Source organism: Cyprinodon tularosa, unplaced genomic scaffold (assembly GCF_016077235.1).
Source record: "Cyprinodon tularosa strain WSP-4 unplaced genomic scaffold, ASM1607723v1 ctg469, whole genome shotgun sequence".
Taxonomy (NCBI): domain Eukaryota; kingdom Metazoa; phylum Chordata; class Actinopteri; order Cyprinodontiformes; family Cyprinodontidae; genus Cyprinodon; species Cyprinodon tularosa.
Genome location: NW_024039195.1, coordinates 74244 through 99773, shown reverse-complemented (window position 1 = coordinate 99773; position 25530 = coordinate 74244). Strand labels below are relative to the sequence as shown.

Below are 25530 nucleotides of genomic sequence, written 5' to 3'. Positions count from 1 at the left end.
GACTCCATGCCACGCCGCATTGCTGCAGTAATACAGGCCAAAGGAGGCCCAACTAAATACTGAGTGCTGTACATGCTCATACTTTTCATGTTCATACTTTTCAGTTGGCCAACATTTCTATAAATCCTTTGTTTTTATTGGTCTTCAGTAATATTCTAATTTTCTGATATGATGAATTTGAGATTTTCATTTGTTGTCATTTGTAATCATCAAAATTAAACAAAATAAACATCTGAAATATATGAGTTTGTATGTAATGTATGAATATAATATACAAGTTTCACTTTTTAAATGGAATTACTGAAATCAATCTACTTTTTCATGATATTCTAATTTTATGACCAGCACCTGTATATGCACCCGTTTTGCCTGCATAGCTATAAATACGCATCTTTATTGTTTATTTTGTTTCAGATAACCACACATCCATATACATATCCCTAAGAAAACCAAATATAAACCTCATCATCTGTACCATCATCTCCAATGTACCTGCTTTTATTCCATTAATAAACCCTCTGAGCTGCACCGATGGGGTTGACATATTCCTTCTGACCGAGGAAGATTCAACTGATGAGATATCTGGAATTAAATTCTTGGATTTAAATGTACACAGTCTTCTACAAACGTGTCGCAAAAACCATTGCTGCAAAAGTTAGGAGTACAAATTTATTCCAACGTCTAAAAAGTAATCCGCTGCAAAAAGAAGAATGTTGTAAACTCTGCAGGTCAGCGTCTCCCAGCACACCGATTAAAACGTTAACTAAATCATCTGTGAAGCCGACGGCGTCGGCCTCGTCGTTTGAAAAAGTTATCCCATATGAGAGAAAATGGAGGAGATGGAGGGAAATCACAGACGCTATTTATTAAGTTATTTAAATGTTTTTTTTAGATGCTCTAATACCTGTGATGTGATGGGCTCTTCTTCAGAGGTTTTGCAGGCGTTCTCTAAAATTGGCATTGTTTTCAATTCTAATTGTTTTTTGTGCCTCATTAAAATTCCCAGCACGTAAGGATCAGTATAAATAGTTTGGAGATGCTCTGATAATGCTCTAATATTCTGATTTTTTATTTTAGGGGGTCTGTTTTGTAATTTTCAAACTGTCTGCAACCCCGTCAACCCTGCTCACCATGCCGCTGGTCGGCGAAGACGGTGACACCAAGGCAAAGGCGTCATCAAGCAGGGAGTGCATCTGCTGCCGAGCCTCCTCTATAGAAGGCTGTGGGGGCATGTAGGGAGGTGGAGGGGGGGCGGGATCAAAGACCTCGTCTGTGGGGGAGGGACTGCCATGGTCTGGGGGAAGGTCAGGGTCAGACTGAGAGAGAAAAACGGATAAAAGAGAAGTTATTGAGCTGCAACGTGTCCTAAGGATCAGCAACATAACTCTAAAATTTATCAAAGCTTGACATGACCCAAGCATGTATGTCAAATAGATCCACACAACCCTCTAACTGTGGTATATCTACACCGACCATCCAAAACATTACAGCTATAGGCACAAAGAGGCCTTAGTGGTCTCATCATGGACAGGAAAACCTCTTAAGGTCAGCTGTAGAACCCGATTTCAGACACTAACAGGTCAGTGGCTCATTTTTTTTTTAGTTCCATTCTAAAGGATCAAAGGCATTTTTTCAAAGGATCCAACATTTCCCTCAGAAACACAATGAGCTGGACCAATTTTGATAGTTAACCGTAGTTTGTCCCACCATGTACGCTACATTGTTGAGTCCTGGGTACTTCCTGTAGGTGGCGCTTTGGTCTGTGAGCAGCCGATCTCTGTCTGTATCTGGAAGACTTCCTGGTCCTTGATGAGGCCTACGGCCCCGAGGAGAGCGCCTCCCTCTGAGAAAAAAAAACAACAACAAAAAACAAATATGGAACTAAATCGTTCTCAAAAAGATCCACAAGCGTTCAGCAAGATTGGTTAATGTACATCTCAATTCACACAAAGCTCAAATGTGTACATTAACATTTACAATTGCGTTAACAGTTTCTCCAATTCACACCATTCAAGCTACACAACACAATAAAAAACTGTGCACGCGCCAATCGCCAGCTGCGGCTGAATCAAATTTGATGCACACCGTATTTTCACGACTATAAAGCATATAAATGTCTTTTTTTCCCTCAAAATGTGCGGCGCGCCTTATAGTACGGTGCGCCCTATGTTTCTGCGGACATTGTTGAGACCACCATGAGAACGTTAAAGGGGGAAGTGTGGCTGAGGGAGGTGAACGTAAGGAGACCAGGTGGTTTTTTTCCACTCATCACCATCTCTGTTACTCTGTGACTCCATGCGTGCCCATCTCACAGCCCATGTGAAAAACATGGTGAATCAATGAACGCTGTGCTCGCTGTTATTCTGGGAGGTCTGACAAAGGAACTTCAACCGCTCGACATCGGTGTGAACCGGCCGTTCAAAGTAATGCTACGTTCACATGTCTGCTGCTTAATTTTTACTGCTTGTACCAGTTAGTTCTGACGCGCGGCTGAAGCAGCTTTGCTGCTCTGGCTGCGCGGTCGAAAAGTGGCTCTGACGCGCGTTGGGCGGAGCTACTCTATCCTTTCTCTGCCTTGCAGCTATATTTGCTGTGATCAGTGGGAATAAAGTAGTTTTAATATGTTTTTAAGTGAGAAAATCCACCTGAAAACTTAATCATTGCAGTCAGTTCATCCATCCTGCCTTCCAATATTATTTCTGTAGGAGCCTCTCAGACCCCCACATACCAGCGGTGCACTGTCAGTAGGAATCCCATTCAACAGCAGCCTCTGGCCGTGTCGCCTCCTCGCGGTTCACCGCGGCAGCTCGTAGGTGTTTTTCATCTAAATAATCCAAACTGCAGGCACCAGCATAATAAAAGCGAACATATTCTGTCGGCAGATTTCAGCATTTTAAGTTAATTTATGCGTCAATAAACAGTTTCAGAGGAGTGATCATAGCTCATTAGCGATGTGTCTGTCTCACGGCCAGCTCCCAGGTTTGATTAATACTTTGTAATAAATACATGAATAAAGCATAAATATACTCAGTTTTGCTCCCGCTCTATTTTTAAATACGCAGTAGAGGTATTTAAAGGTAGTAGTGGACATGTACATGAATATAAAAAACGCGCCCTATAGTCAGGTGCGCCTTATGTGTGTGTTAAATACAGAAATGGGACACATAACTGAGACTGCGCCTTTTAGTACGGTGCGCCTTATGGTCGTGAAAATACGGTATGTGAATCTTTTTGAGAGCAATTTATCTCCATACCCATCCTCTTTAAATGGACTGTATACATTGACCAACAGATACCGATATGTTGGCTGTCCCAAACATTGGCACGCGCCCCCTAGGGGCAGCACACTGTAATTAAAGGGGGTCATGGTGGAAATAAAATTATTAAATGACCCAGTTTTGAGAGTTTTTTTGTTTCTTTTTTATTGAAAGTACTGCTAAATTATGTTATACAGTTGAATAAAATGATGAACTTTAAGTATTTGCACTTTAAATTTAATGCGATTTAAAGTTGATCCTTGTTTATTTTCTTGCAATATTTACTGGTACTGTTGTCGACTTTTCTTTGTTCAACTGTTAGAGATTGAGGGACAGACAAAAACAGACACAGACACAAAAACAAAATGGGGGCCATGCGAGTAAATTTTGGGTGCAATCAGCAGCTATGCCTTAAGATCACATAAGGCACATGCATTGGCCCTCCATCTGCTATGTATTAATATTGAGTTCTACTTATTACTAAATGTGTTGTTATTTTGTGCTTAAATTGAGATTTGTGTAACATTAGTTAATATTGTTATTTTCATTATGCAAATTAAGGGAGAAAAAGCAATATCAGCCTTGATATATCCATCCATCCATTTTCCGTCACGCTTATCCCTGCTGGGGTCAATAGGGGTGCTGGTGCCTATCTCCAGCTGTCTGTGGGCGAGAGGCGGGGTCCACCCTGGACAGGTCACCAGTCCATCGCAGGGCAACACAGAGACAAACAACCATTCAAGAACACACTCACACCTAAGGAGAATTTAGAGAAGCCAATTAACCTAACAGTCATGTTTCACGACTGTGGGGGGAAGCCGGAGTACCCTGAGAGAACCCACGCATGCTCAGGGAGAACATGCAAACTCCATGCAGAAAGAATCCGGGGCCGGGAATCTAGCCACGAACATTGTTGCTACAAAGCAGCATTGCTACCCACTGTTCCACTGAGCAGCCCCGACTTAATATATATAATTGGATCGTCTATTATAACTACTAGGCATTTATTTTAAGGAACTCTTATTTCTACTCCCTCTATTAATAATTTAACCAGTTTGTTAATTCTACATATTCTGAGTAACAAAGGTTTCTTTTGTAAATTTAAAGCTAGAGGTTTCTTTTAATGCACTTTTTTATTGGTTTAATTCAACTAAGAGTACGTCAACTTATATATCAGTATCATCTGTGAAAATCACCATTCTAATTATGTGCGAAACTTAATAACAAAATATCTTAAACAATACAAAAACATTGTGCGCTATAACCGAGCCTAGCAATATGTGAAGAACAAACATCACCCAAAATGATGAGCTAATGATGTTCATGTAAATCTCTTTGTTTCCATTTTTTCAAATCCTAAAAGTTTCTTCGGTAACAAACTGTGACTGATTATATTTTTGATTCCAAGATTGAATCCCAATGGAATTATTTTTTCTGACATAAATAGAGATATCTGCCATAGATTGGATGTTCCCCTGGTGTTGTGGGCTAAGCCTGACCTTTTTCTGGAGTCGGCCGGGGTCGGAGGCAAGGCTCCTTCGGCCTGCAGGATACAGTCCATGTGGTCGTGGGCGGAGCTGTAGAGTCGCTGAGCCGCTTCACTCTGAACCGGTCCGTCTCCAAAAGCATCCATTATATCATCCATAGAAGGAAACTCACATTGGCCCCGCCTCTTTGCCCGTTGGCGCAGTTTGTTCCTGTGATGCTCGATTTCAGACTTGTGCCTTAGCGCCACCTGCTGAAAAATGTTTTGCATTACAACTGATCTCAAACTGAGGAGTGTGTGGTTTGTGTGACTGATATACCTCTGTGTTGACCTTTTCAGTGAGGGAGGGGCTCGGCTGTGAAGGGCCGTGGGCCACAGGCGGACTTGGTCGTGGCTGCATGGCGATGAGTTGCACCTTGTTGGCCTGGCGACGGGTTCCATCAGAAGAGCCACGGGAGAGACGGTCTACATGGTCAAAGATGGAAGATGAGGAGAGAAGTTCATCTGGACCGCTGCCTGATGGGAGCGCTGTAGGCAGAGGAACAGACATGTTCACTAAGGAGATATATTCAAAAACTAAAATAGGAGTCAGTGATTCCCAGGATTCCGTTTTAAAATATTAATAACTTCTGTATTTTCACTTGAAGGAAATAAAAGCCTTAGGGAACAATCAGGAGAAAGAGGGGACACATGTTAACCCCTTAAGCCCGACCGGCCCGGTACAGGGCCCAACTGACACCTGCTGATGTTTATCTATTTATAGAAACGGCCAAAATGCAGTCACATGGTGTTTCATCCACACGCCCTTCAAATGGGGCTTTAAAATGTCTAAAACATGTTTTGAAAGGATTTTTTCACAAGTACTTTTTGTTTTATAGCTGTGTAAAAAAAATAAAATGAGATTTAAAATCCCACCTGACATGGGCAACAGCAGGTGTTCATTTTTAGCCACACCCCATAATGGCCAGCATCATTGGAAACTAGAGGATCAGACCTTTCCAAGGAGGGGTCAGAGGTCATTGTGGGACCATTTCAGGTGCTATAACCAGGATGCGTTACATAAGCTTGCTCTGTTATTCTTATTTTCTATTCAGTTTGATGATATTATTGGTAGATTTCAATGAAACATTGGCTAAATCTTAGGAGCAAAGGCTTTGCCTTATGCAGGAGTTCTCCAATAATGTAAATCAGCATATTTGTCTGACCAGATTCCCTTTTATGACTGGAAAAATGCATTTTTGCACTTTTGGTATTGTGCCAAAATCACATTTGCACCTAGTATACTGCTCACTAAAACGTTTGTGGAAAAAACATGCTTCAACTTATTCAGTGCAAATTTGCTTGAGTTACAAACAAGATGTGGCTCTTTAAGGTCTGAGGGGACATCCAGAGGTTCAAATAGGGTTTAATGGCGTTTATCCATTTTTTCTTTGTTTAATCATCTATAAATCACACTTTGTGACATTTAGAATAGTTGTTCCACCTGAAAAATATCCTTTAATGCCTTTCTGTTATACAAACACAAAAAAAAATGTATTTTCAATGAATAGTTTGGTAGCTGTACTTTCTTTAATTCAGGTATGTAATTTCAGGTGGAATTTGTTCCTAAGACTCTCAGGGCTTAAGGGGTTAAAATGGACTGTGAAGGAGAGTAAAACCCAGAATAAATGAAATTAAATGTATTTTTTAACAATCTGTGCAGTTAATTGAAAATATTTCTTCAGATTAAAAGCTTCAGAGGTTCCACATAGTCGGGGGATATTGATGATAGCACATGCTGGGAAGATGACACACTGTGCAATACGATATGTCACATAAAACCCTGAAACATTATAACCTGTATTTAGTGAGGGAGCAGTGAATCTGATCGTCATCCTTGCTTCTAAATATGTATGGAAACCCCAAAATAATATGAATAGAAAATATGTGAACTGTGACTAAATAATTGCGAGAACAGGAAGCACATGCTTTAAAGGAATAGTACACCCAAAACATGATTAGCCTTCTTTTTCTACTCACCCCCATGCTGAACAACACTCTGGAGTACTTTTTTGATATCTCAAATGCATCTGGAGATCTGGGAGGCTTCTTGCTGTCTGCTGACATTCAAATAATGGAGGTCTATGGTGACCGAGACAGAAAGGTCCATAAAAGTCCACAAAAACGTGTCAATATTCCTCCATACTGCTCGTCCAATGTATTCCAATTGTCCTGAGTGGGTAGCATCCAGAATTTACTCGAAACGAAGTCATTTAGAATGTTTTTAGAGCATAAACAGTAGTGTATTGGATTTCCTGAAAGCGCGCACATGAGCGTTCACGACGCTACGGAAGCCGGCAGACCAAACCAGCGCATTCAGCTCGGCAAAGAACTCATGCTCTTCCTCAACACTGAAGTCCTCAGACATTTTTCTTTCGTTGTTTCTTTCTTTGCACAGGTAAACAGCACATTTCTTCTTCTACGCTTGCATTATCGGCAGAGCAGACGCTGAATGCGCACTTTCATCTGGCTTGGTCTGCCGCGGTTTCCGTAGACTCGTGAACCCGCTTTTAGGAAATCCTATACACTACTGTTTATGCTCTAAAAACATTCTAAATGACTTTGTTTCGAGTAAATTCTGGATGCTACCCACTCAGGACACTTGGAATACATTGGACGAGCAGTATGGAGGAATATTGACACGTTTTTTGTGGACTTTTATGGACCTTTCTGCCTCGGGCACCATAGACATCCATTATTTGAATGTCAGCAGACAGCAAGAAGCCTCCCAGATCTCCAGATGCATTTGAGATATCAAAAAAGTACTCCAGAGTGTTGTTCAGCATGGGGGTGAGTAGAAAATGAAGGCTAATCATGTTTTGGGTGTACTATTCCTTTAATTAGGCGATTCTGAACACAGCCTTTGCTGCCTTTTTTTATTTCGTATTTAAATCATTTTAATTTCTCCGACTTCTTTAAGCTTTTTAAAAATAACATTCAACTTTGAGGATTTCCATGCAAACCATGAGATCTGTGAGGTTTGTTGAAGTTCTTCTGATTACACAGGTTTAATTTCTTAAATTGTGGATTTGTTTTATGATTGTAGTACTGCAGATTCAGTGAAAATTAGAGACCTTAGAAGCTCCATAGTCAGAAATGTGGCATAAGAAGCACTAGGGACCATAGTCAAAGGTTTGCCAGAGAACAGAAAGGGTAACATCAAATCCTACCTGAACAAAATCGAAATTTAGACACGTATTGTTTTTCGTAAAATAGGTGCATTTGTTCTTGGATTGGAAAGAGACAATTTGCCAATGGAACAAGACGATTTACATTTAAAATAAGAAAACACAATTGCATTGTCTTATTTAAAGTGAATATTAATCTAATAGATTATCTTATTTTAACAGTAAAAATACTTATTCCATTGGCAAACTACCGGTACCTCATTTACCTAGTCAAATTAAGGGTAAATATACTTAATTTAAGAAATTTTGACCCATTTTTCCAGTGAAACCAAAGTCTAATAAGAAGATTAAATATAGTTGTATTGTTATTCATGCTGGCGGTTATCACACCCAGTTATATGAATAGGAGATTACTGAAATTAGAGTTGCTTTAGTGTGTTTTTTGCTAAAAAAAAATAAAAAATACGCCCTGGTTTTCTCTGGCCCTCTGATATGACCAGGGATGACACATTTAAGTGCCTGCTTTCATTCAACCGGTGCTTGTCTAGGTGGGGTCCTGAAAATGATTTGGGTTATGGAAGACTTGGATAAGAAGCAGAATTTTTGGGGGAAAAAAATTGCTCTGATTAGGAGAGATAACATTTATTTCTCCTTGAACAGAGTCGCGCTTCTTTCTAGGATCTGACTGAATTTTCTGGCCCTCCTAATCCCTGACAGCCTAGGGTACAGACCAGGAAGCAGAGTCGTAGTTTAATACGCCTCTGTGCGGCTTTGCTCACAGCTCAAATCAAATAGATTAGAATATTATCGGAAAAGAGCAAATCAAAAAAGCCTTTAAAAAACCCCAATTATTTGTGGTTTATCAAACATAAGTGCTCTCTTTGTAAGGGACTTATTAGTTAATGACTTAATTTGTGATCATCAGAATAACTTCATTTTTCTCACAGAAACCTGGCTACAACAACCAGATTATGTTAGTATAATTTAGTTCTTCTCCTTCTAGTTATTTTGAATTTTTTTTCACATGCTCAGAAATACAGGACATTGATAAGTGCTATCTTAAGCCTCTTTCCCACTGAGAATAGCTGTTAACCTGGGTTTTTCTAACATTGGATGACCCGCTAACATTGGAGAGCAACATATGAGGAAGCCAGGGCGTAGTAAGTGTACTTTATCGTTTTCAGTGTTTTATCTGTCCAAATCCCTCTTACCGGAGTGTTAATCGAATGTAAACAGTGTTGTTTTGGTTTGTTAGAGCAGATACAATTGGCACAGTGTTGATGTTAATACGTTTCGCTAAATGGTATCATGTAAATTAGCTTGTCTAGCATTGCCACAGCATGCCGATCGGAGTCGAAAGTGATTTTAACATCATTTGACCCCAATTGCCATGCATTGGTGAGCTTTTCCCACTGCCACTAAAAGCTGATTGTTCCCGGGCTTAAACTGTTTTTCTGGCCAGTAGGAGAGGGGTATTAGATTTAAGAGACTTGGTTCAAAATGTGCAGAGACCCACACATTCTTATCTTCATACTTTGGACTTTTTGCTGACATTTTTCCTCACAATCCTGTTAAATAAGTATATTTAAGAAACTTTATCTTGATCCAGACGTCTTGAAGACAGATGTCTAATCTTCCTTATCTAAATACTTGAGAAAGAAGTTGCTGATTAGGGGTGTGAGCACTTACACCTAATGAAGGTAATTGCAGGCCTATAGGGCTGAATTCAGGAATAAAAAGCTTTAACAATTTTGATGAGAGGATGAGATATAAAACTTGAATATTAAGCATTTTCTGGTCACACCACAGGATTCATGCAACCATTCTTCCACAATACTGTTTTGAAAAACAAGTGAATGGATATCGCTGTTCCAACTTCTGATTTATGAATAGCCCAAGGTAGCTAGCATAGGACTCATCTTTGTGACTGAAACTTATTTTATTTACTTGTTTAGTTTTAGTAGTTGCTTTTCAACAGTATCAACACAGTAATTTACACCCATCAGTTCTTGTCCCATTAATCAACCTCCTTAACAATAATACCTGTCCATTGTCTCGTCTTTCTTTTGTTTGGAGCTTAAATCTTTTGTCTGTTTTTTTGTCGCAGTTAGCTTGTCGCAGGTATGACACAGATATTTTTGATTTATTCCCAATTTTGAAGCGTGGTCTGCGCTATGTTATACCACGCAATAAAACCAATCACAAACTAGCTAGGAATGTGGGTCTCTATGTCTCAGTTTGAGGAGCATGTTCGCCGTGTACAACCCCTGCAAACTAACAGACCGTCGCACAGAACTATTAGCATCCTGCACGGTGTCTGGGATAGTGTCTGAGGTGTGCCAGGCGAGGTGGACGGCATTACGGCCGGAATTTCTGCCATTATGTACCAAACAGGAAATACGCATAGCGTAGAGTGGATGTAGAATTGACCAATCAGAGGCCTCCTTTCTCTCCTCCCTCCTTCCTTTTTGTCTGCGGTCACCTACAATTTTGTTGAGGTGCATCAGAGCCTGGTAATGCTTTAAGGACACCCCATGTACAGGTTTGAGATGAGGTGAGTAATGGTTAAAACAACAAATACAGATTTAAACGTACCTATTTTGTTCCTCCCTTCATTAAGGAGTGCGATAAATAGAAAAACAGCAAAGAAGAGTGGTAAAAAAAAAGCTAATATTCCACAACAATTGCCATCATCTTAAGATTCAGCTCTTTTTCGCCATCATCTCACTTTACTTTATGACTAAATGCTCACAAGCTGAAATCACCAAGGCTCACCGTTTTTAGGCATTTTTCTGTGGTGTTTCCCATCACTGGGCGTAGCCACAGGTCTGGTGCTTTCCTCAGCTGACTCTCTGCCGCTGGATTGTTCACTTCCCAATGAGTCCCCATCTGAAGGGCTGAGCCTAATGGGACACAACATCTTAGTCCAATAAACAAAACAGGTTCCATCTGCAGGGGCGAGCGTCGCTTTACAGGAGACAACTGGTTGAACAGAAACTTTATCTAAACAGGATTTTACGTAAGCTCTCTGACCTTCCCCTGCGGCGGCTTGAACGTGCTGCTTTAGAGGACGATCCCTTGGATTTAGGAGTGTTGAGGTCTCCGCCATCAGAGGGTGTGGCCTCTTTTATGGGGGCCGGGAGGGGGCCAGTCTCCTGGATCACCATGATGTCGTCCTTACTGTGCTGACCCAGATGGAGCTTTGCAAAGTCAAAGCCTTTGACACTTGGAGCTTGAAGCTGCAGAGAATAACAATGTCAGACGTGAACTCACTAAAAACTCATTCAGGGGAAACTTAACTACTGCTGGTTGTACCTTCTGCCTCTGCTGGATGGTGTTGATGGCATCCGATTGAAATTCAAGCTTCTCGGACCCACAAAGCTTCCAGTAGAGAATAATAATAATAAAGACTGCTAGCAGGACAGGGACAACAACACCTACAATCAACCAGATACTGCTACTCTGAGTCTCAGCCGGAGGGACAGAGGGAGTCTCTACAGCTAGACACAGGAGAGGAATAGGTTATAGATCAGAATGCATCAGATTAAAAACAATTCAAGAAAAAAAAAAATAAAGTCTATGACTCACGTTGAGCCAGCGGCCTCTGGACTCGGTGACCAAGGACAATGGCAGCTCTCTGAAGGTCCAGGCGGTTCATGGTGGCAGCAGTTACCTCCGCTGGGACCCTCTCCCCACCTGGACCCTCTACAAAGTAAAACACTTCTAGGGGGCGCTCCGGTCCAGACAGCCTGGATATTCGCACCACCTGACAAAAAAAACATTGAGATTTACTTTTTAAAGGAAAACAATAATGGGGAAATAAAACATTTGTGTCTTTCTTTTTTTAAATTAACTACAATGTGTATCTGCATATGTAATAAGTTTTGACTCCTGTGGGTGCCATTTTTTACCGTATTAACAGGAGAAGAGGTGCAAGTGAAGTTAGACACTGCCGTCAGACAACATGCAATAATTTATAAATGTTATAAATCAGGTTGGGTCCGGATTAGCCAGCAAGTGGATCTGGATCCAGACCGCGGTCCGCTAATCCATGACCTCTGCCTTAGACCATAGCAAGGGCGTAGGTTTGATTTCAACTTTGGTAGGGACACTATTCTTCAGTTTCATTGGTCCTTTGCACAAATATGCATGCTCTTTTTTTATGCTTAATGTGAGCTTCAGGGCTCATTTTGTTTAAAGAGAACAGCAGCATTTCTTGCTACATTAATACAAATCTTATAAGCACTACATGCACTAGATGCTGTTTATCAATATTTAAAGCATCACTGGCTCTGATGAATGTGGAATTAGGACTTTTTCCACTTTGAAAAGGATTGCATTTAAATTTACCTGCGACTAAGACAGTGTCTGTTTAACCAAATAAAGTCTAAATATATGGATTTATCCTGTGTTTTCTTTTGATGATATAGAATTGTGCAGAGGTAAACAGAGGTAAAACCCACTCTTATTTTTTTTTATCTAATATGCTCTCTCTGGATCATGCAAAATAATACATTCAAGGGACGGAAAATAAATGTATTGTATTTACATGTGCACTGGAACTAGAAGAGGAACTGACACTGAGCATTTAAAGTATTAATATTAGAAGTTGTACATCTGGGCTGTAGTTACTCTGTGTAGCTAATTTCATGTATTTTATCTATGGCTGAAACAATCATATTAACAAATTATTTAAATAATCGTGAACTAATTTAGTAGTTGATTAATCGTAAACTGGAGTATAGGGCCACTAAAATGTGCCTTTAGCCGACAGAGCAACCCACTTAGAGCAGGAATTATAACAAGATTGTAAAAAAAATATGTAAACATTTTGCATTTAAGAAGTAAAAAAAAAAAAGTTTTTGTCTTGTCAATATTCTCCATCCAGAACTCCTCCAAAGGAAACGTTTAAACGTTTCTGTTTCACCTGGTTTCCTTTCATAAAAGATCTTCTTTAAGAAGCCTTTGGCTGATCTGATTAAAAGATAAAATAAAAGAAATCCTAACGTTGTTAACTTACATTTCTCAAGTTCCACAAATCAAAAAACTCTCTCCTGCTTCTTTACAGAATTCCAATCAGAACCTTTCGCCTGTTTTAGAATAGATAATAAGTTTTTTCATTTGGACTAGTTTCGTAGCCCAATATTAATTTATTTTAGCGTCGTTTTTTTTTCGCGCTCCAAGCACCCACGCGCGCACATACAGACTAGAAAACACGCAATCAGAAAGAGAGAAGGCGGAACTTAAGGCAGAATAATCAGAGAGTTAAACCGCGCAGCACAGTTGATGCGCTGCTATGTGAAAGGGACAGGAAAGAGCAGGCAGCTGCAGCTACCAGGCAGAGAAGCTGCGAGAGGAAAAGAAGCGGCTGCTGTATAGTAAATTATAAACATGTTGCTCACATCCAATTATTGGTAGGGACAAATAGGTCCTTCCAAAATTTTGGTAGGGACATGTCCCTATGGTCCCTATGCAAACCTACGCCCATGGACCATAGTAATGCTGCAAAATGATTGGTGGAGCTGTTTTGTGTCTATCTCCAATGGTTGAAGTGGGAGCAGGACAGATGGATTCTTATGTGTTTTTATAAATGAGCAAATACAGCAATATTTCAGTTTACAGGGAAAGTGAATGATTGGCTCTGTGTGTTTGCTCCCTTCAGACAGAAACAGCACCTCCTAGAGTAACAATATATGGTAACAATATGCTTCCTATCTGGAAATATGTTTATATGTATCTATTTTATCACTAAGGAAGAGGTTTTATGATCTTTATATTAAGCTTATTTAATATTATTCCAAAAATTGCACCAGAAAAACATTTCATCGTTTAGAGCTATGCTGTTAGTTTACCAAAACAAATCTAATAACTAGTTGTTTTTTGTTTGATTCTTTGTATTATTGCTGAAACTATCTCAAATGCTGACGCAGCACATCCCAGAGGCAGGTATCTGATGATCAAATAAACCTGAGCAGCTGTGAAAAATCTTTTAGCAGATCATTTTACTCTGATTGGTTTCTACCTGCAGACTGTTGTTGCCGACTGCAGTTGCTCTTCTCCAGCGCCTCCTGCTGGTCTCCTGCAGTCCTTCCTCCAGAAGCAGAGCCAGACGTCTCTCCAAACGCGCTTTAAAGCTCCTCTCAGCCACCTGCTGCTCATAAACACCTAATAGGACTGAAAGCATACGGAGAAAAGGTGAAACTCTACAGCTACGACTTTTCTAACACAACTTCTTCCGATGAGAGTCGGAGCTGCAGCTGTACCTGTACGGACCCAAGTGGTGCGCAGATGGTGAGACATGTTTAGCTCTGGATAATGGAAGGCTGTGAACACACAGATTTAAAAAGTTATTTTAAACCCACATTAAGGATTAATGTTGAGTTGTGTGTTGACGTACGTTCTGCAATCTGTAGAGCAGGAAATCCAACATAGAAGCTGAACTCAACCATGCTGAGCTTCCTCAGGTGATCGCTAACCTCCGACCCTGGAAGGTAGCCCCTTCCGTCTCGCACCGCAAACGTAATGTCAACGGGAACCTTCCGGCCCGACGCTGGCCGAGCTACGCCCATTGTGATGTTCAGCAGCTGTGAGAGGAAATTCAAAGACTTAATCATCTGATTGTGATATCGGGAGATCGGCGAACAGGTATGACTCACCTGTACAGTGACGTTTCCTGCCTCATGAGACCTCCTTCGGCTCTCTGCATACGCCATCATCAGCCCTCTCTCCACCCTTTCTGTAAAGTTGCACACCCTGACATCAACGTGGGTGGGAACAAACTGCAGCACTGAGTGGATCTGGTACCAGAGGTCAGGTATGGTGTACAGTGGGGATACAGTAGGAATGGGTCCGGAGCTACGCGGTGACCGCCGGAGAGCGTTGATGACAGATATGGCCGTGAATATAATCGGTCCTGACACGACACGGAAGGCAAAACTGGATGGAGTTCTCAGGAACTGAAAAAGAGGAGAACAAAGGAGTTATGCACATGTAAATCCCTTTATTGTCCCACAATGGGGAAATTTGTTCTCTGCATTTGGGGGGCTGCCATTATGTGGCGTCCGGGGTTAGTTCAGGAACCCAGAGTGGAGATAGTGAGGATCAAACTGGGTACTTGCAACCATCTCAGAGAACAATCGCACTTCTCTAACCACTGGGCCAACACCTCCATCAATCAATCAAAATAGTTGTAACACCTAGGTAGTGCTCATGAAGTGAAAACAAGACTTGATTTGGTGAAAATCAGATACATTTTTTTTGTCTCATAGAAACCTGGCTGAAACAACAGGACTATGTTACAATAAAATAGCCAACTCCTTCTAGGTATTTATGCAAAGCGCACATTTTTTACCCTTTAAACTTTCTAAAATGTGTTTTAGCAACTCTCAACAACAGTTTGCTCTACTCTGCAGCCTTACCGGTGTTCTGTCAGATGAGCATACCCAGTCAGACCAGTATAACCATAGTCAATACCCATTTATCCCTTTAGTTTTGTTCGAAAAAAAAGCTTTAAACTACCTCAACGGATAGATATCCCTTTAGTCATGTACAAAAAAACAATTTAATTCCTTACTTTTTTTGTGTTTTTTTTTAAGCGTATGGCTATCTGACCTTAAAGTGTTTTTTTGTACACGACTAAAGGGATACACGCCCAATGAGGTCGTTTAAAGTCTAATTTTGTACAAAACTAAAGGGATAAACGCAAATCTGACTTCTTGCGCATGCGTACTGACTATGGGTATGCTGGTCTGATGGGGTATGCTCATCTGACAGAACACCGGCATCTCCAAAGGGATTGTTGTCCTGTTTCTTCTACTTGAGGAGTCATCATAAAGTCCGTAATCACCCAACCCCTTATATGAACAGCCTGGAGAAGTTAGCAACACCCCCAAAGGGTGTGATAAACCGAAAACAGCTTTCGAACTAGCTAAAGACTGTGCAAAAATGGTTGCAATTTGTAGGATATAATTCAGAACCATAATAGATAGATTGGCATTAATTTATCATATATGTGCCTAGAATTGGATAGCATAAAAAGCAGGATTTAGAGGCTTCAAGGGCTCTGCAGTCAGAAACGGTTTAATCAGGTTTAAACTGAACACTTTCAGGTAAGCCCATGTTGGAGTCACTCACCTTTTGCACATTATCACTTGTTTAAAATAAGTGGATCATGAGAAGGCAGTTAAAGTCGTAGGGAAATCATATTTAAATGTCAAATCATTCTGGCTTAAATATGTATATAAATGTACTCTTTATCAGACGATAGTGTCACAAAATTTAGGAAATTTCTATTTTACAAAAAAAAACCTTGTCTAAAAATCTGTTTTTTTTCATTATCTTCCAATCATACATCAATGGTCATCTGTCAATCAAATTTTTTCGGTCATAGCTTCTTGATTCATATGTCGCAGCTAATATACGCAACGGTTGACATAAGAATAATTTCCTTTCCCATTGAGTTCCGTCCCAGTGTTCACGGGGATGGACGTCTGTGTCTTCAGCAGGCGTAGAGCTAACAGAACTGGCAGTGTTGAGAGGCAAGGGCTCAAACATGTATGGCTGGAAGCCTTCTACACCAAACCAAGCTTCTGCCGCCCTGACGTCCTCTTCCACAACATCTTCGTCCCACTTTCCTCCTCTAAATAAAAAATGGATGATGGAGGAGACTCATCCACGACCTCCGACACTAAACTCTCCTCCTCTTGCATGTTTCCTCTGTCCATAGCGTTCCTTGACAGTGTTGTTTCTAAGTCAACAATTCAGTGCTACTTTCCCATTGGGAATCTACTAGAACTAAGTTGCTGACTGGTTAGCAAGATGCTTCCGAGAAATCAGCCACAACCAAAGTTCCTTACGAACCTTCGGCCACAACAATCCCGCCCCCTTGATAAATGACCAATAACATTCACCTTATTCACTTGTGTAAAGTCGTGCACTACTCGGGAGAATTCGGAACAGCCGTTTCCCTACGACTTTAAAGCCAGGGACAGTACATAGGGTCCTGTGTTTACCTGGAGCTCCACCGAGCGGTTGAACTCTCTCCTCAGCACATCTCGGACATGACTGAAACCTGCCGATGAGCCTTTCGAACTCACTGCAGACAGAGACACAACTGCAAAACCTGTCCAGTAGAAAAAAAGGTACTTCCTGTCACATGACCCTGTGAAGGACTTACCGACTCGGACCAGGTACAGCTCAGGCTTGGTGACATTGCACAGGTACTGTCTAGTGAGAGGGGTCTGGGCCCCTCTGGGCGTGGTAACTGGGGGTCCTCTGGTTAGACTGATGGAGGTGATCCGGGTGGTGGTCATTATGGCTGGACTTTTTGCTGGTTTTTCTGTAATCACTGCTGGTCTTTCAGGTTGGATTGGACGCGACGTCGGTCCCTGTGGGGGAGTAAGTGGCAACTGGTTGGTGGTGCTGGATGTTGGAGCAGAGGTGGAGGAGGTTTGGCATGTGCTTGGTGGAGTAGTTGGCTTCTCATTGGTAGAAGCAGGTGAGGGAGACAGAGGAGGGATATGTCCTTCTGGGGGATGTATACGCTCTACCTCTGCTGGAGGCACATGGAGGGTAGGGTCTAGTGTTGGAGGAGAATGGTGGGTTTGGGTTGTTGTGGGAATAATGGAAGGTCTGGATTTGGTCTGATGTTTTTCCTCCTCTTGTTCCCGCTCCTTCTGTCTTTCCTTTTCTCGGGCCAGCAGTTTGTTATAGTATTCCAGGCTGTTCATGTCTGGCAGCAGCACCTCTGTCGGCTCTAGAGGCATCATGTCCTCCGGGTCGTATTCCTCGTCCCAAGTGGAGAAAACATCCAGACGAGCAGTGTGGGTGTTCAGGGGAAAACTGGAAGTGGAGGTGGGGGCGATAGGGAGACGGGAGAGGAGAGGGAGGGTTGTACGGGCAGGAAAGGTGTTGTCATAAGACACCCAGTCCCCTTCTGAGTCGGTGTCCCAGGGGTGGGAGGGCAGTGGCGTGGCAAGGCCAAGTTCTTCACCATCTGGCACCATGAAGGAGAGAGTTTCCAGGTAGTCTCCAGAGCCCCATGCTTCCTCTAGGGAGGGTCCCTGCTCCCAGGGGGGAGGAGGGGGGAGGGTTGACTGGCTGTGCGGGGGGAGAGGCGGAGGTAGACTAGGGGACAGGAGGTCCGGAGGTCTCAGAAGGAGGTGGATCCCCTGAGCGCCGGCATCCTGGTCCTCCGCTGACCCATAATCAGCAATATTACCATGGTGACTGTAGTCTGACGGCGCACTGTGAGAGGAGAGGGATGGTGTAGATGATGGCGGCGGGGGGTGTGATGATGGCTCCATTGTCCTGTTTAAACCTGGGAAGAATGAAAGAATAAAATCTTAAGAGTTTAAATGATTAATCCCATCAAAAACACTGACTTTTGAACTCATCATAACCATGATCCAAAAAAAACCCATAAAATACCTGACTGACTAAAGCTCAGTTCAACACTGCAACTCTTTCAGGCTCGGACTGGTAATGTGTGATAGAGGCCATATGTCCGGTGGGCCGGTTCTAATTTCAGCGTGCGAGGGCGAATCCTCCTTAAATCATACAAACACTTACTCTCCGGCCGAAGCTCCTACCTGTGACAGTAAATAACTCAAGGAGCTCAAGGATGTCATGCACATTCTTGTGACGGTTGGCATATGGTGTCATTTTCTATTTCTTCAAAATGTAAAATCCTTGCAACAATCTAAATTATAATAAAACTAAAATGCTTTCTTTAAACCAAACTACGATGTTCCTCTTACATTTGGCGAATTTATTTTCGAATATTTAGCAATATGTCGCGGTGCATGATTAGCCTGACGTAGTCCGACTCAATTCTAGTCAGAATATGAGTATGATCCTGCTCCATAGAGCTGTGATTATGGGGCGTGTTTCGAACGAACCAGGAAAAAAAATGCCTCTGCACTCAATTGGATAGACCTACAACCAATAAGAGCAACGGAGTGCGTGACGTATGTTAAGCGAGGCATAGTTGTTGTCCACAAAAATCAAAGCGTGCAGTTGCACGCCTATAATAAGAAGATGAGACTTGATCGCGTTTCTCTGTTCCTCTTTTAAAATTAATTTGCTGTCGATATCTTCTAGAACAGACCTAATAGCAGAATCTACTCACCCAAACTCTCCAGCGGCAGCCATTATTGTTGTCACCCTAGCGCGCATTGGTCACGTGGTTGATTACGTTACTGTTGGTCATCTGTCCATCATCGTATAAAGCCCGCCCTGACAATTTGATTGGATCGCCTGACAGTGGGCGATAATACTCGCGCTACTATGGAGCAGAGCCAGACCGAACTTCCCCGACCTCAAACTTTGTGGGCGGGACTAAGTTCGGAATGGCACCCAGGCTAGTGCATGATGGGGTTTTGCATCTGTTTACATTATTCCATTTCATTGCCCACATTCCACCTAAACTGGCAGTGAATACTGAAACACAGCTGAACTTTCATGTATTCATTCTTAAAGAACTGCCTGTCTGACTCTATATTGTATTGTTTTATGTTGGTGTTTTTCAAAACTCAGGCTTACGTTGTAGACCTAGTATGTGTGAGTGGGTCACTGTTGCTTCCGTGTTAATAACCAAAGCCAGTAAAACCGCATGATAGAAGTCTTGGTGATGGTTCTCTTGTGATGCTTGAAGATCCATCGGATCACCAGGTCAGACTGCTTTAAAGTTTTCTCTCTAAGTGTTAAGAATGAATAATAATAATAACTGAACTGTATTGATCTCACATTGGAGAAATTTATCTCTGCATTTAACCCATCCCCTTGGGGAGCAGTGGGCTGCCATTGTGCGGCGCCTCGGGGAGCAGTGTGGGGTTAAGGGTCTTGCTCAGGGACCCAGAGTGGCAGGCTGTGAACCTCAGGATTCCAAGCTCTATGCCCCAACCAGCAGGCTGCTACTCCACTAAATGAACACAGGTAATGTCAATCTGTGAGAAGAGACAAATTTTTATGTTCTGCCTTATGTTACGGTTAGGATGAACTGGACTGCTGTTATGGCCTTATTTGTAAAGTGTGTGGTTGGTGTTTTTAGACTTTAGAGGAAACCAGTTAAAACCGGATTCTGAGGTTAAGGTTTCTGTTTCATACAGAAAGGTCTGATATTAACAGGAAACACCCTGACAGGGTGAGAATAAACAGAGGAGGACAGGCCTTATTCTCTGCTACTACTTCATCCAGTGCTGCGGAAAAATCTGCCTCTGTACTTTTTGCGTATTAAATTCTGTTAGTACTTAAAATGTCATTTCTCCTTTTGGATATTTCAGAAAACACGCCTTCTCGAATACAGAACCGGGTCCAACATAAGGGAACCCGGCTGACTGCATCCAGTCCTTGACTGCAGGATTTGCTCTTCCAGGGTGAGGATGTAGTGACAGTACGTCCGTTTGCATTGTATGGTTGATTCTGCACCAATTCCTCAAATCAAGCATGCATGCTGAAACAGTGGAGAGGAAAAACTCTCTTTTAACAGGAAGAAGCCTCCAGTAGAACCAGGCTAAATCTCTATCCTATACCAATTTATTTTCCTTACAATTAAGCGCTACACTCTTATTTTGTAATACACTATTATAGACCTAACTTGGTTTGCAATATTTTTGCCTCAAGTGGGTGTTTTAAAGAAGTCTGCGGAGGTCAGTCAAGTTGTAAATATCTGTCAGACTGATAGTAGGGGTAGGGGGGGCTCAGTTTGTTCCCTGTTTATTTTCCTTCTTCTCTCTCCTGCAGTGTTTTTCAAACACATTTGTATTTCTATGACAAGCACACACAGCCTCGACTGACTCTCTTTCATCTGGTCCTCGCCTTGTTTCCATGGTGACGCTGTGCGGCACAATCACATTCAGAGGAGAAAGAACTCAGAGATAGATAGATAGACAGATAGATAGATAGATAGATAGATAGATAGATGATAGATAGATAGATAGATAGATAGATAGATAGATAGATAGATAGATAGATAGATAGATAGATAGATAGATAGATAGATAGATCTGTCGGTTAATGTGAAGGTCAGAATTGAATAATAATAACTTCACAGACTGATGTGAGAAAACGGGTCAGACCTCGACATCCAGCCGCAGTGTCGGACTAACCATCCCTGAAATCTGTAAATCTGATTGATGGATGGAGGTGATGATGGGTTCAGCTGACAGATTCTTACTTCTAGCCTTCGCCGTCAGCGGTGGGTGGGTCACATGACTCATGAGTGTGTGGACGGTGTGAGTCACTGATGAGGCGGCATTGACAAGCTGAGAGTAAAATAAGGAACAGATTCCTCCTCTTCTAGAGGCCACCATCACAAGCAGCAGATGGAAGAAATGCATCTTACCTGCAGCAGCTGAGCCTGGGGTTGCCATGGAAACTAGTGTGCCAGCCACCAGCAACATTACGACGAGCGTTCGCCTGTGAGATGCGGTTCTCAGGTCCATACCGCTCCTGGTCCTGATCCTGAAGCTGGAGCCCAGCGGGATCACAGGGGCCATCTTCCTCAAAGGGCCGGCGGTCTGACTCGGACGCAAAGAGCCAAGGGCCCGTCAGGAGGACCTGGACGGCACAGCAGAGTCCTCACTCACACACTGATTCATAACGCATCAACAACATGTTTCTGTGGAGCAAAACGGTTGGTTTCCCTCCAGTCTGACCATCATGGATCCCAGAATAACTGATCTCACTTGGTCCAAACCAGGCCTGTCCCAGAGACACGGCCGGATGGGACCTGCTAAGACAAGAAAATCACCAATGATGGATGGATTCAATGTTTAGCCAAAGAGAGTAAAAGTTGTTAGGGGGTTAGAGTGAATTTTTGAAATGAGTAATAAAACTATGCTGAAAGGAATGATGTGTAAGGAGAGTAAGAGGGATAATAGAGGGTTGGGAAGGGCATTGATAGTGTTGGAAGTAACAGTGTCACATAAATCAAAGGACTCCTTTGAAAAAAATAAGCTTTTAAATCTCCTGGTTGCATCATAACGGCGCAATCACACGTAATCAAGTAGCTCGTTACTAGAAGTCGATCAATAAAAGCAATTTTTCATCAGGACTCTCTCTGCAGCAGGAGAGGACTGAACAGGATATGGAGCCGAACCCGTGACACGGAAAAAGAGATTAGGAATGCTAGAATAATCAGGGAAAATGTCAACAGTAAAAATCAAACATTGCTACTGAAGAAGTGGAAATGTATCATGGTTTCTTTATTTTATGCTGCATCTTTTGATCCAATGATAGATGTTTCTATGGATTCCTTCAGCGGATAAGCTGAAAGCTCCTTTAGGGGCCTTCATCTAAATGCAATGAACTTCTGTAAGCCTCCGGTTCAAGTAGAGCAGACTGATGATGGTTGCAACAGGTTTTTTTCTCCAATCTGAAGCGTTGTCCTGGCCTTACAAAGATTGCACAGCTGGAGGTGATTTTTACATAAGCCAATGCTGTGAATCTGACTGATGGGGAGGAGGGGGTTTGGTAGATGATCATTTTAATGTCAATTAAAAAATATACATATACTATCAAGAAAAAGAAATATACATGTTTAAGATGTCTGTACTCTTAAAAGTCAGATTTTGGGATGTTCTAAATATAAATCTTAAGCTGCGCTCGTCGTGTTAATTATAAATGTTTAATAGGGATGCTGGAAAAAGTTTCACAGTGTTTCATTTGGGATTTGGCATTTTTCACAGAGGCCAAAGGTTGCAGTTTAGCTTTATAAACTACAAATTCTCAGAATAAAACACTCATCAAAACAAACAGCTACATTTATGACATGTTGCATCCATTCCAGCAATGGTGCTGGCCTCAACAGTAAACTTTTTTTACACAGGGCCGCTGGAAGTAATTTTGAACAAGGGTTGCTATGAAAATGTTTTGGTTTTTCTTGGCTGAAAGACCTATGAGCCTTTAGGCCTATTTTAAATACAATCAAAATAAATAAGTAAATAGATTGAGATATTGACACTTTAGTGCACACAGCTAAGGTCATCATCAGTTCTCAGGTGAATATATGCACTATTAATTAAACTCACAATAACACTATAACAAAGTAGATTTGGTCAGCTGGCATGAATCTGAGTCACTGTGTTTATGTCACATGTGACTCTATTAGCTCCAAAATCCTTTTACACAAACCATGAGGAAGTAATTATATTATTTTACTATTTAAATGTTACTGAACAGTAGGGATGTACGATAATATCGGACATCAGCCACCCCACCGATATTTAACCCGATGTTTGATCAGCTTCTGAGTTTCTAAAGTCTAAAAAATAAAATAAAAAAAATACTACTTCTTCCTCAAAAACTTCTTTTTTACAGACCTAAAAATTTCTAAAGACGAGGGAAAAATATTGATCCATTAAAATATCCCAATATCTTCATATGCTGATATATTGCCATTTAAAAACACCATATCAATCTCTTTTACTAATGAAATATTGCTATATGTCATCGTTATGCTACGAAATCCCCTGAAAGTTCATGATATGTTGCCATATTCTTATATGTTGGTATATTGACGCGGCATCGATCTATTTTACTAACAAATTCTCACAAGAATTTGCAAAATATCACGAGAGTTTGTAACAGAACGATGAAATTTCACGAGATTTTGAAAGTAAAATAGATCGATACCGCGTTTTTAAAAATCAATTTGATATCAGCATATGAAAATATATTTGAGTATATTATTTTTCAAAGTGTCAGAAATGGATAACAAAACTGCTATTTTCAAATACTACTTATTTTTGTCCAGCTTTAATATCGATATCGGTATCGGTTATCGGCTACATGAGTTTTAAAATATCGACATATCAGATATCGGCCAAAATCCCAATATCGTGCATCCCTACTGAACAGTCCTCCATGTCAGTTACACAAAGAGTCCAAGATAAAAAAAAAACCCCTCTAAAATACTATGGTTAAGTTAAACTGAATAGATATGAAAGCACGCAGTGGCACCATGCTCTTACTTTGAGCTACAGGCAGGGTGCCCTGCCTGGTTACAGGTGTCCAAATGTTCAGGTGCGCTCTGAGGTCTTGGAGATAAAGCCTCGAATGATGACAGATGCGTTTCTGTGCCATATTTCCTTGTCACTTCTGTCATTAGACTCTGTAAATTTGCTAGATACCACGCTCTAGCTTGCCGGACGTTGCCATGACAATGTAACTTCCATGAACTTGTGCTGATTAGGCCTCAAAATTACTATATCAAAATCCTAAATACAATCCTAAACATTAAAAAAAGGCGAAAGGATCCCAAATGGCCCTGATACCTGGCTGTGCAGTATTGGCCAATATCATTACTATTGGTTTGAAATTAATATGTGTGTGCATATATGAAGAACTTCATACTACTTGGAGGTAACATAATTGCCATCATGGCTTTGTCAAGCTGCTGCCTACCTTTGTGAAGCAGGAAAAAGACTAATACAAAGTGAATCCAGTAGAACTTTTTATTGCCTACCTGGAATGAATGACAATAGTTGAATAAACTTTTGGCTCTCAAAATGGTATCAGTGCCCTATTTGTTGGTACTCGCCGATACCGATACCACCATTGTAGTGCTGGATCGGGGCCCTGCCCGATACTGGTAGTGGTATCGGTGCAACACTTATAATAATTCCCAAAATATTCATAAGAAATGTATGAATTGTGCAAAGTATTTTTCTAAATCTCCCTCTCGCTACTAGGGTCTTCTGCAGCACCCCCCATGTTTTTACATGTATATTATGAATATTCTGTCCCACACATTCACATTCAAACAGTGTGGGCGTCAGTTTAACATATCAATAAATAGTTTATATAAATCCATCTTGGAGTTATTGAGAGAAACGCTTTCATTAATCTCCCCTATTGCTGTTCAACCACTAATGAGGGTATTCGTCTGAATACTATCATCTTCATTATCGGTATTAACAGATGAGTAATTCAGTGAGTCCAGTTTAAAATGTTTGCGTTTAATTTCTGGCTTGATATTGCTTCATTTCTGCCAGGGCATTTAAAACACCATGTGCTGCAGCAAGGACGCCTTCTTTTTTCTTCCTGTCCTGTTTACCAGTGTAACACCGAAAGGTGATGTCTCTGTCCTGGATGGTAGCCCAACAAAATTAAATGCGATGGAGACGGAAATGGAGGTGAAAAAGAGAGCGGGACAAGAATTAAAGATGGAGAGAAAGGGAGGGATGCCTGCTTCCACACCTGCAATAAACAAAACAAAAAGAAAACTCCACAACACACAAACCATAACGAAACTGGTAGTATCCTACAATGTAAAGTCATGTATACAAAAATTGGAAGAAAAGCCCTATGAAGTTTAAACAGTGTTAAACCCCATAAGTTTGCTCCTTTAGCAGGAGGATATGCTCAATAGCAGGTGTGAGGGGCCCCAGACCCACCCAAAGGGACTCAAGGCTGACAGAGGAGAACAGATACCAAAAGGCTCTACAGATTTAGGGGAACAGGGAGCTGAAACCCCCAAGTAGTCGCAGTGACCAAGTCATGCACTCACTGGTTAATGTCTTGAAATAATGGGTGGCCAACAGCTTCATTTTGTAACTAAATCTACCGGATCACTGGTTGGTAAATTTAGCTTATTTATATAATAGTTTTAAGAGTAACA

The 25530-nt window shown here is 41.4% G+C and overlaps 1 protein-coding gene across 4 annotated transcripts in view; it reads right to left on the bottom strand.

Moving 5' to 3' along the window:
- The window catches only part of si:dkeyp-27e10.3 (UPF0606 protein KIAA1549), a 44922-nt gene that overhangs the window by 10980 nt on the left and 8412 nt on the right, over positions 1 to 25530 (bottom strand). The window contains exons 2-17 of one of the 4 annotated variants that reach the window (XM_038301474.1): positions 21253 to 21467; positions 17086 to 18228; positions 16922 to 17004; positions 14567 to 14866; positions 14308 to 14494; positions 14174 to 14233; positions 13933 to 14084; positions 11499 to 11676; positions 11226 to 11410; positions 10944 to 11149; positions 10686 to 10813; positions 10506 to 10520; positions 5063 to 5271; positions 4757 to 4995; positions 1708 to 1843; positions 1131 to 1316 (exon numbers count right to left, since the gene is read on the bottom strand). In XM_038301474.1, the coding sequence (XP_038157402.1) occupies positions 1131 to 1316; positions 1708 to 1843; positions 4757 to 4995; positions 5063 to 5271; positions 10506 to 10520; positions 10686 to 10813; positions 10944 to 11149; positions 11226 to 11410; positions 11499 to 11676; positions 13933 to 14084; positions 14174 to 14233; positions 14308 to 14494; positions 14567 to 14866; positions 16922 to 17004; positions 17086 to 18228; positions 21253 to 21406 (3561 nt within the window). In that variant the 5' untranslated portion in view covers positions 21407 to 21467. The remainder of the gene's footprint in view (positions 1 to 1130; positions 1317 to 1707; positions 1844 to 4756; positions 4996 to 5062; positions 5272 to 10505; positions 10521 to 10685; positions 10814 to 10943; positions 11150 to 11225; positions 11411 to 11498; positions 11677 to 13932; positions 14085 to 14173; positions 14234 to 14307; positions 14495 to 14566; positions 14867 to 16921; positions 17005 to 17085; positions 18229 to 21252; positions 21468 to 25530) is intronic. The other 3 variants (XM_038301475.1, XM_038301476.1, XM_038301477.1) reach the window with 3 other exon arrangements.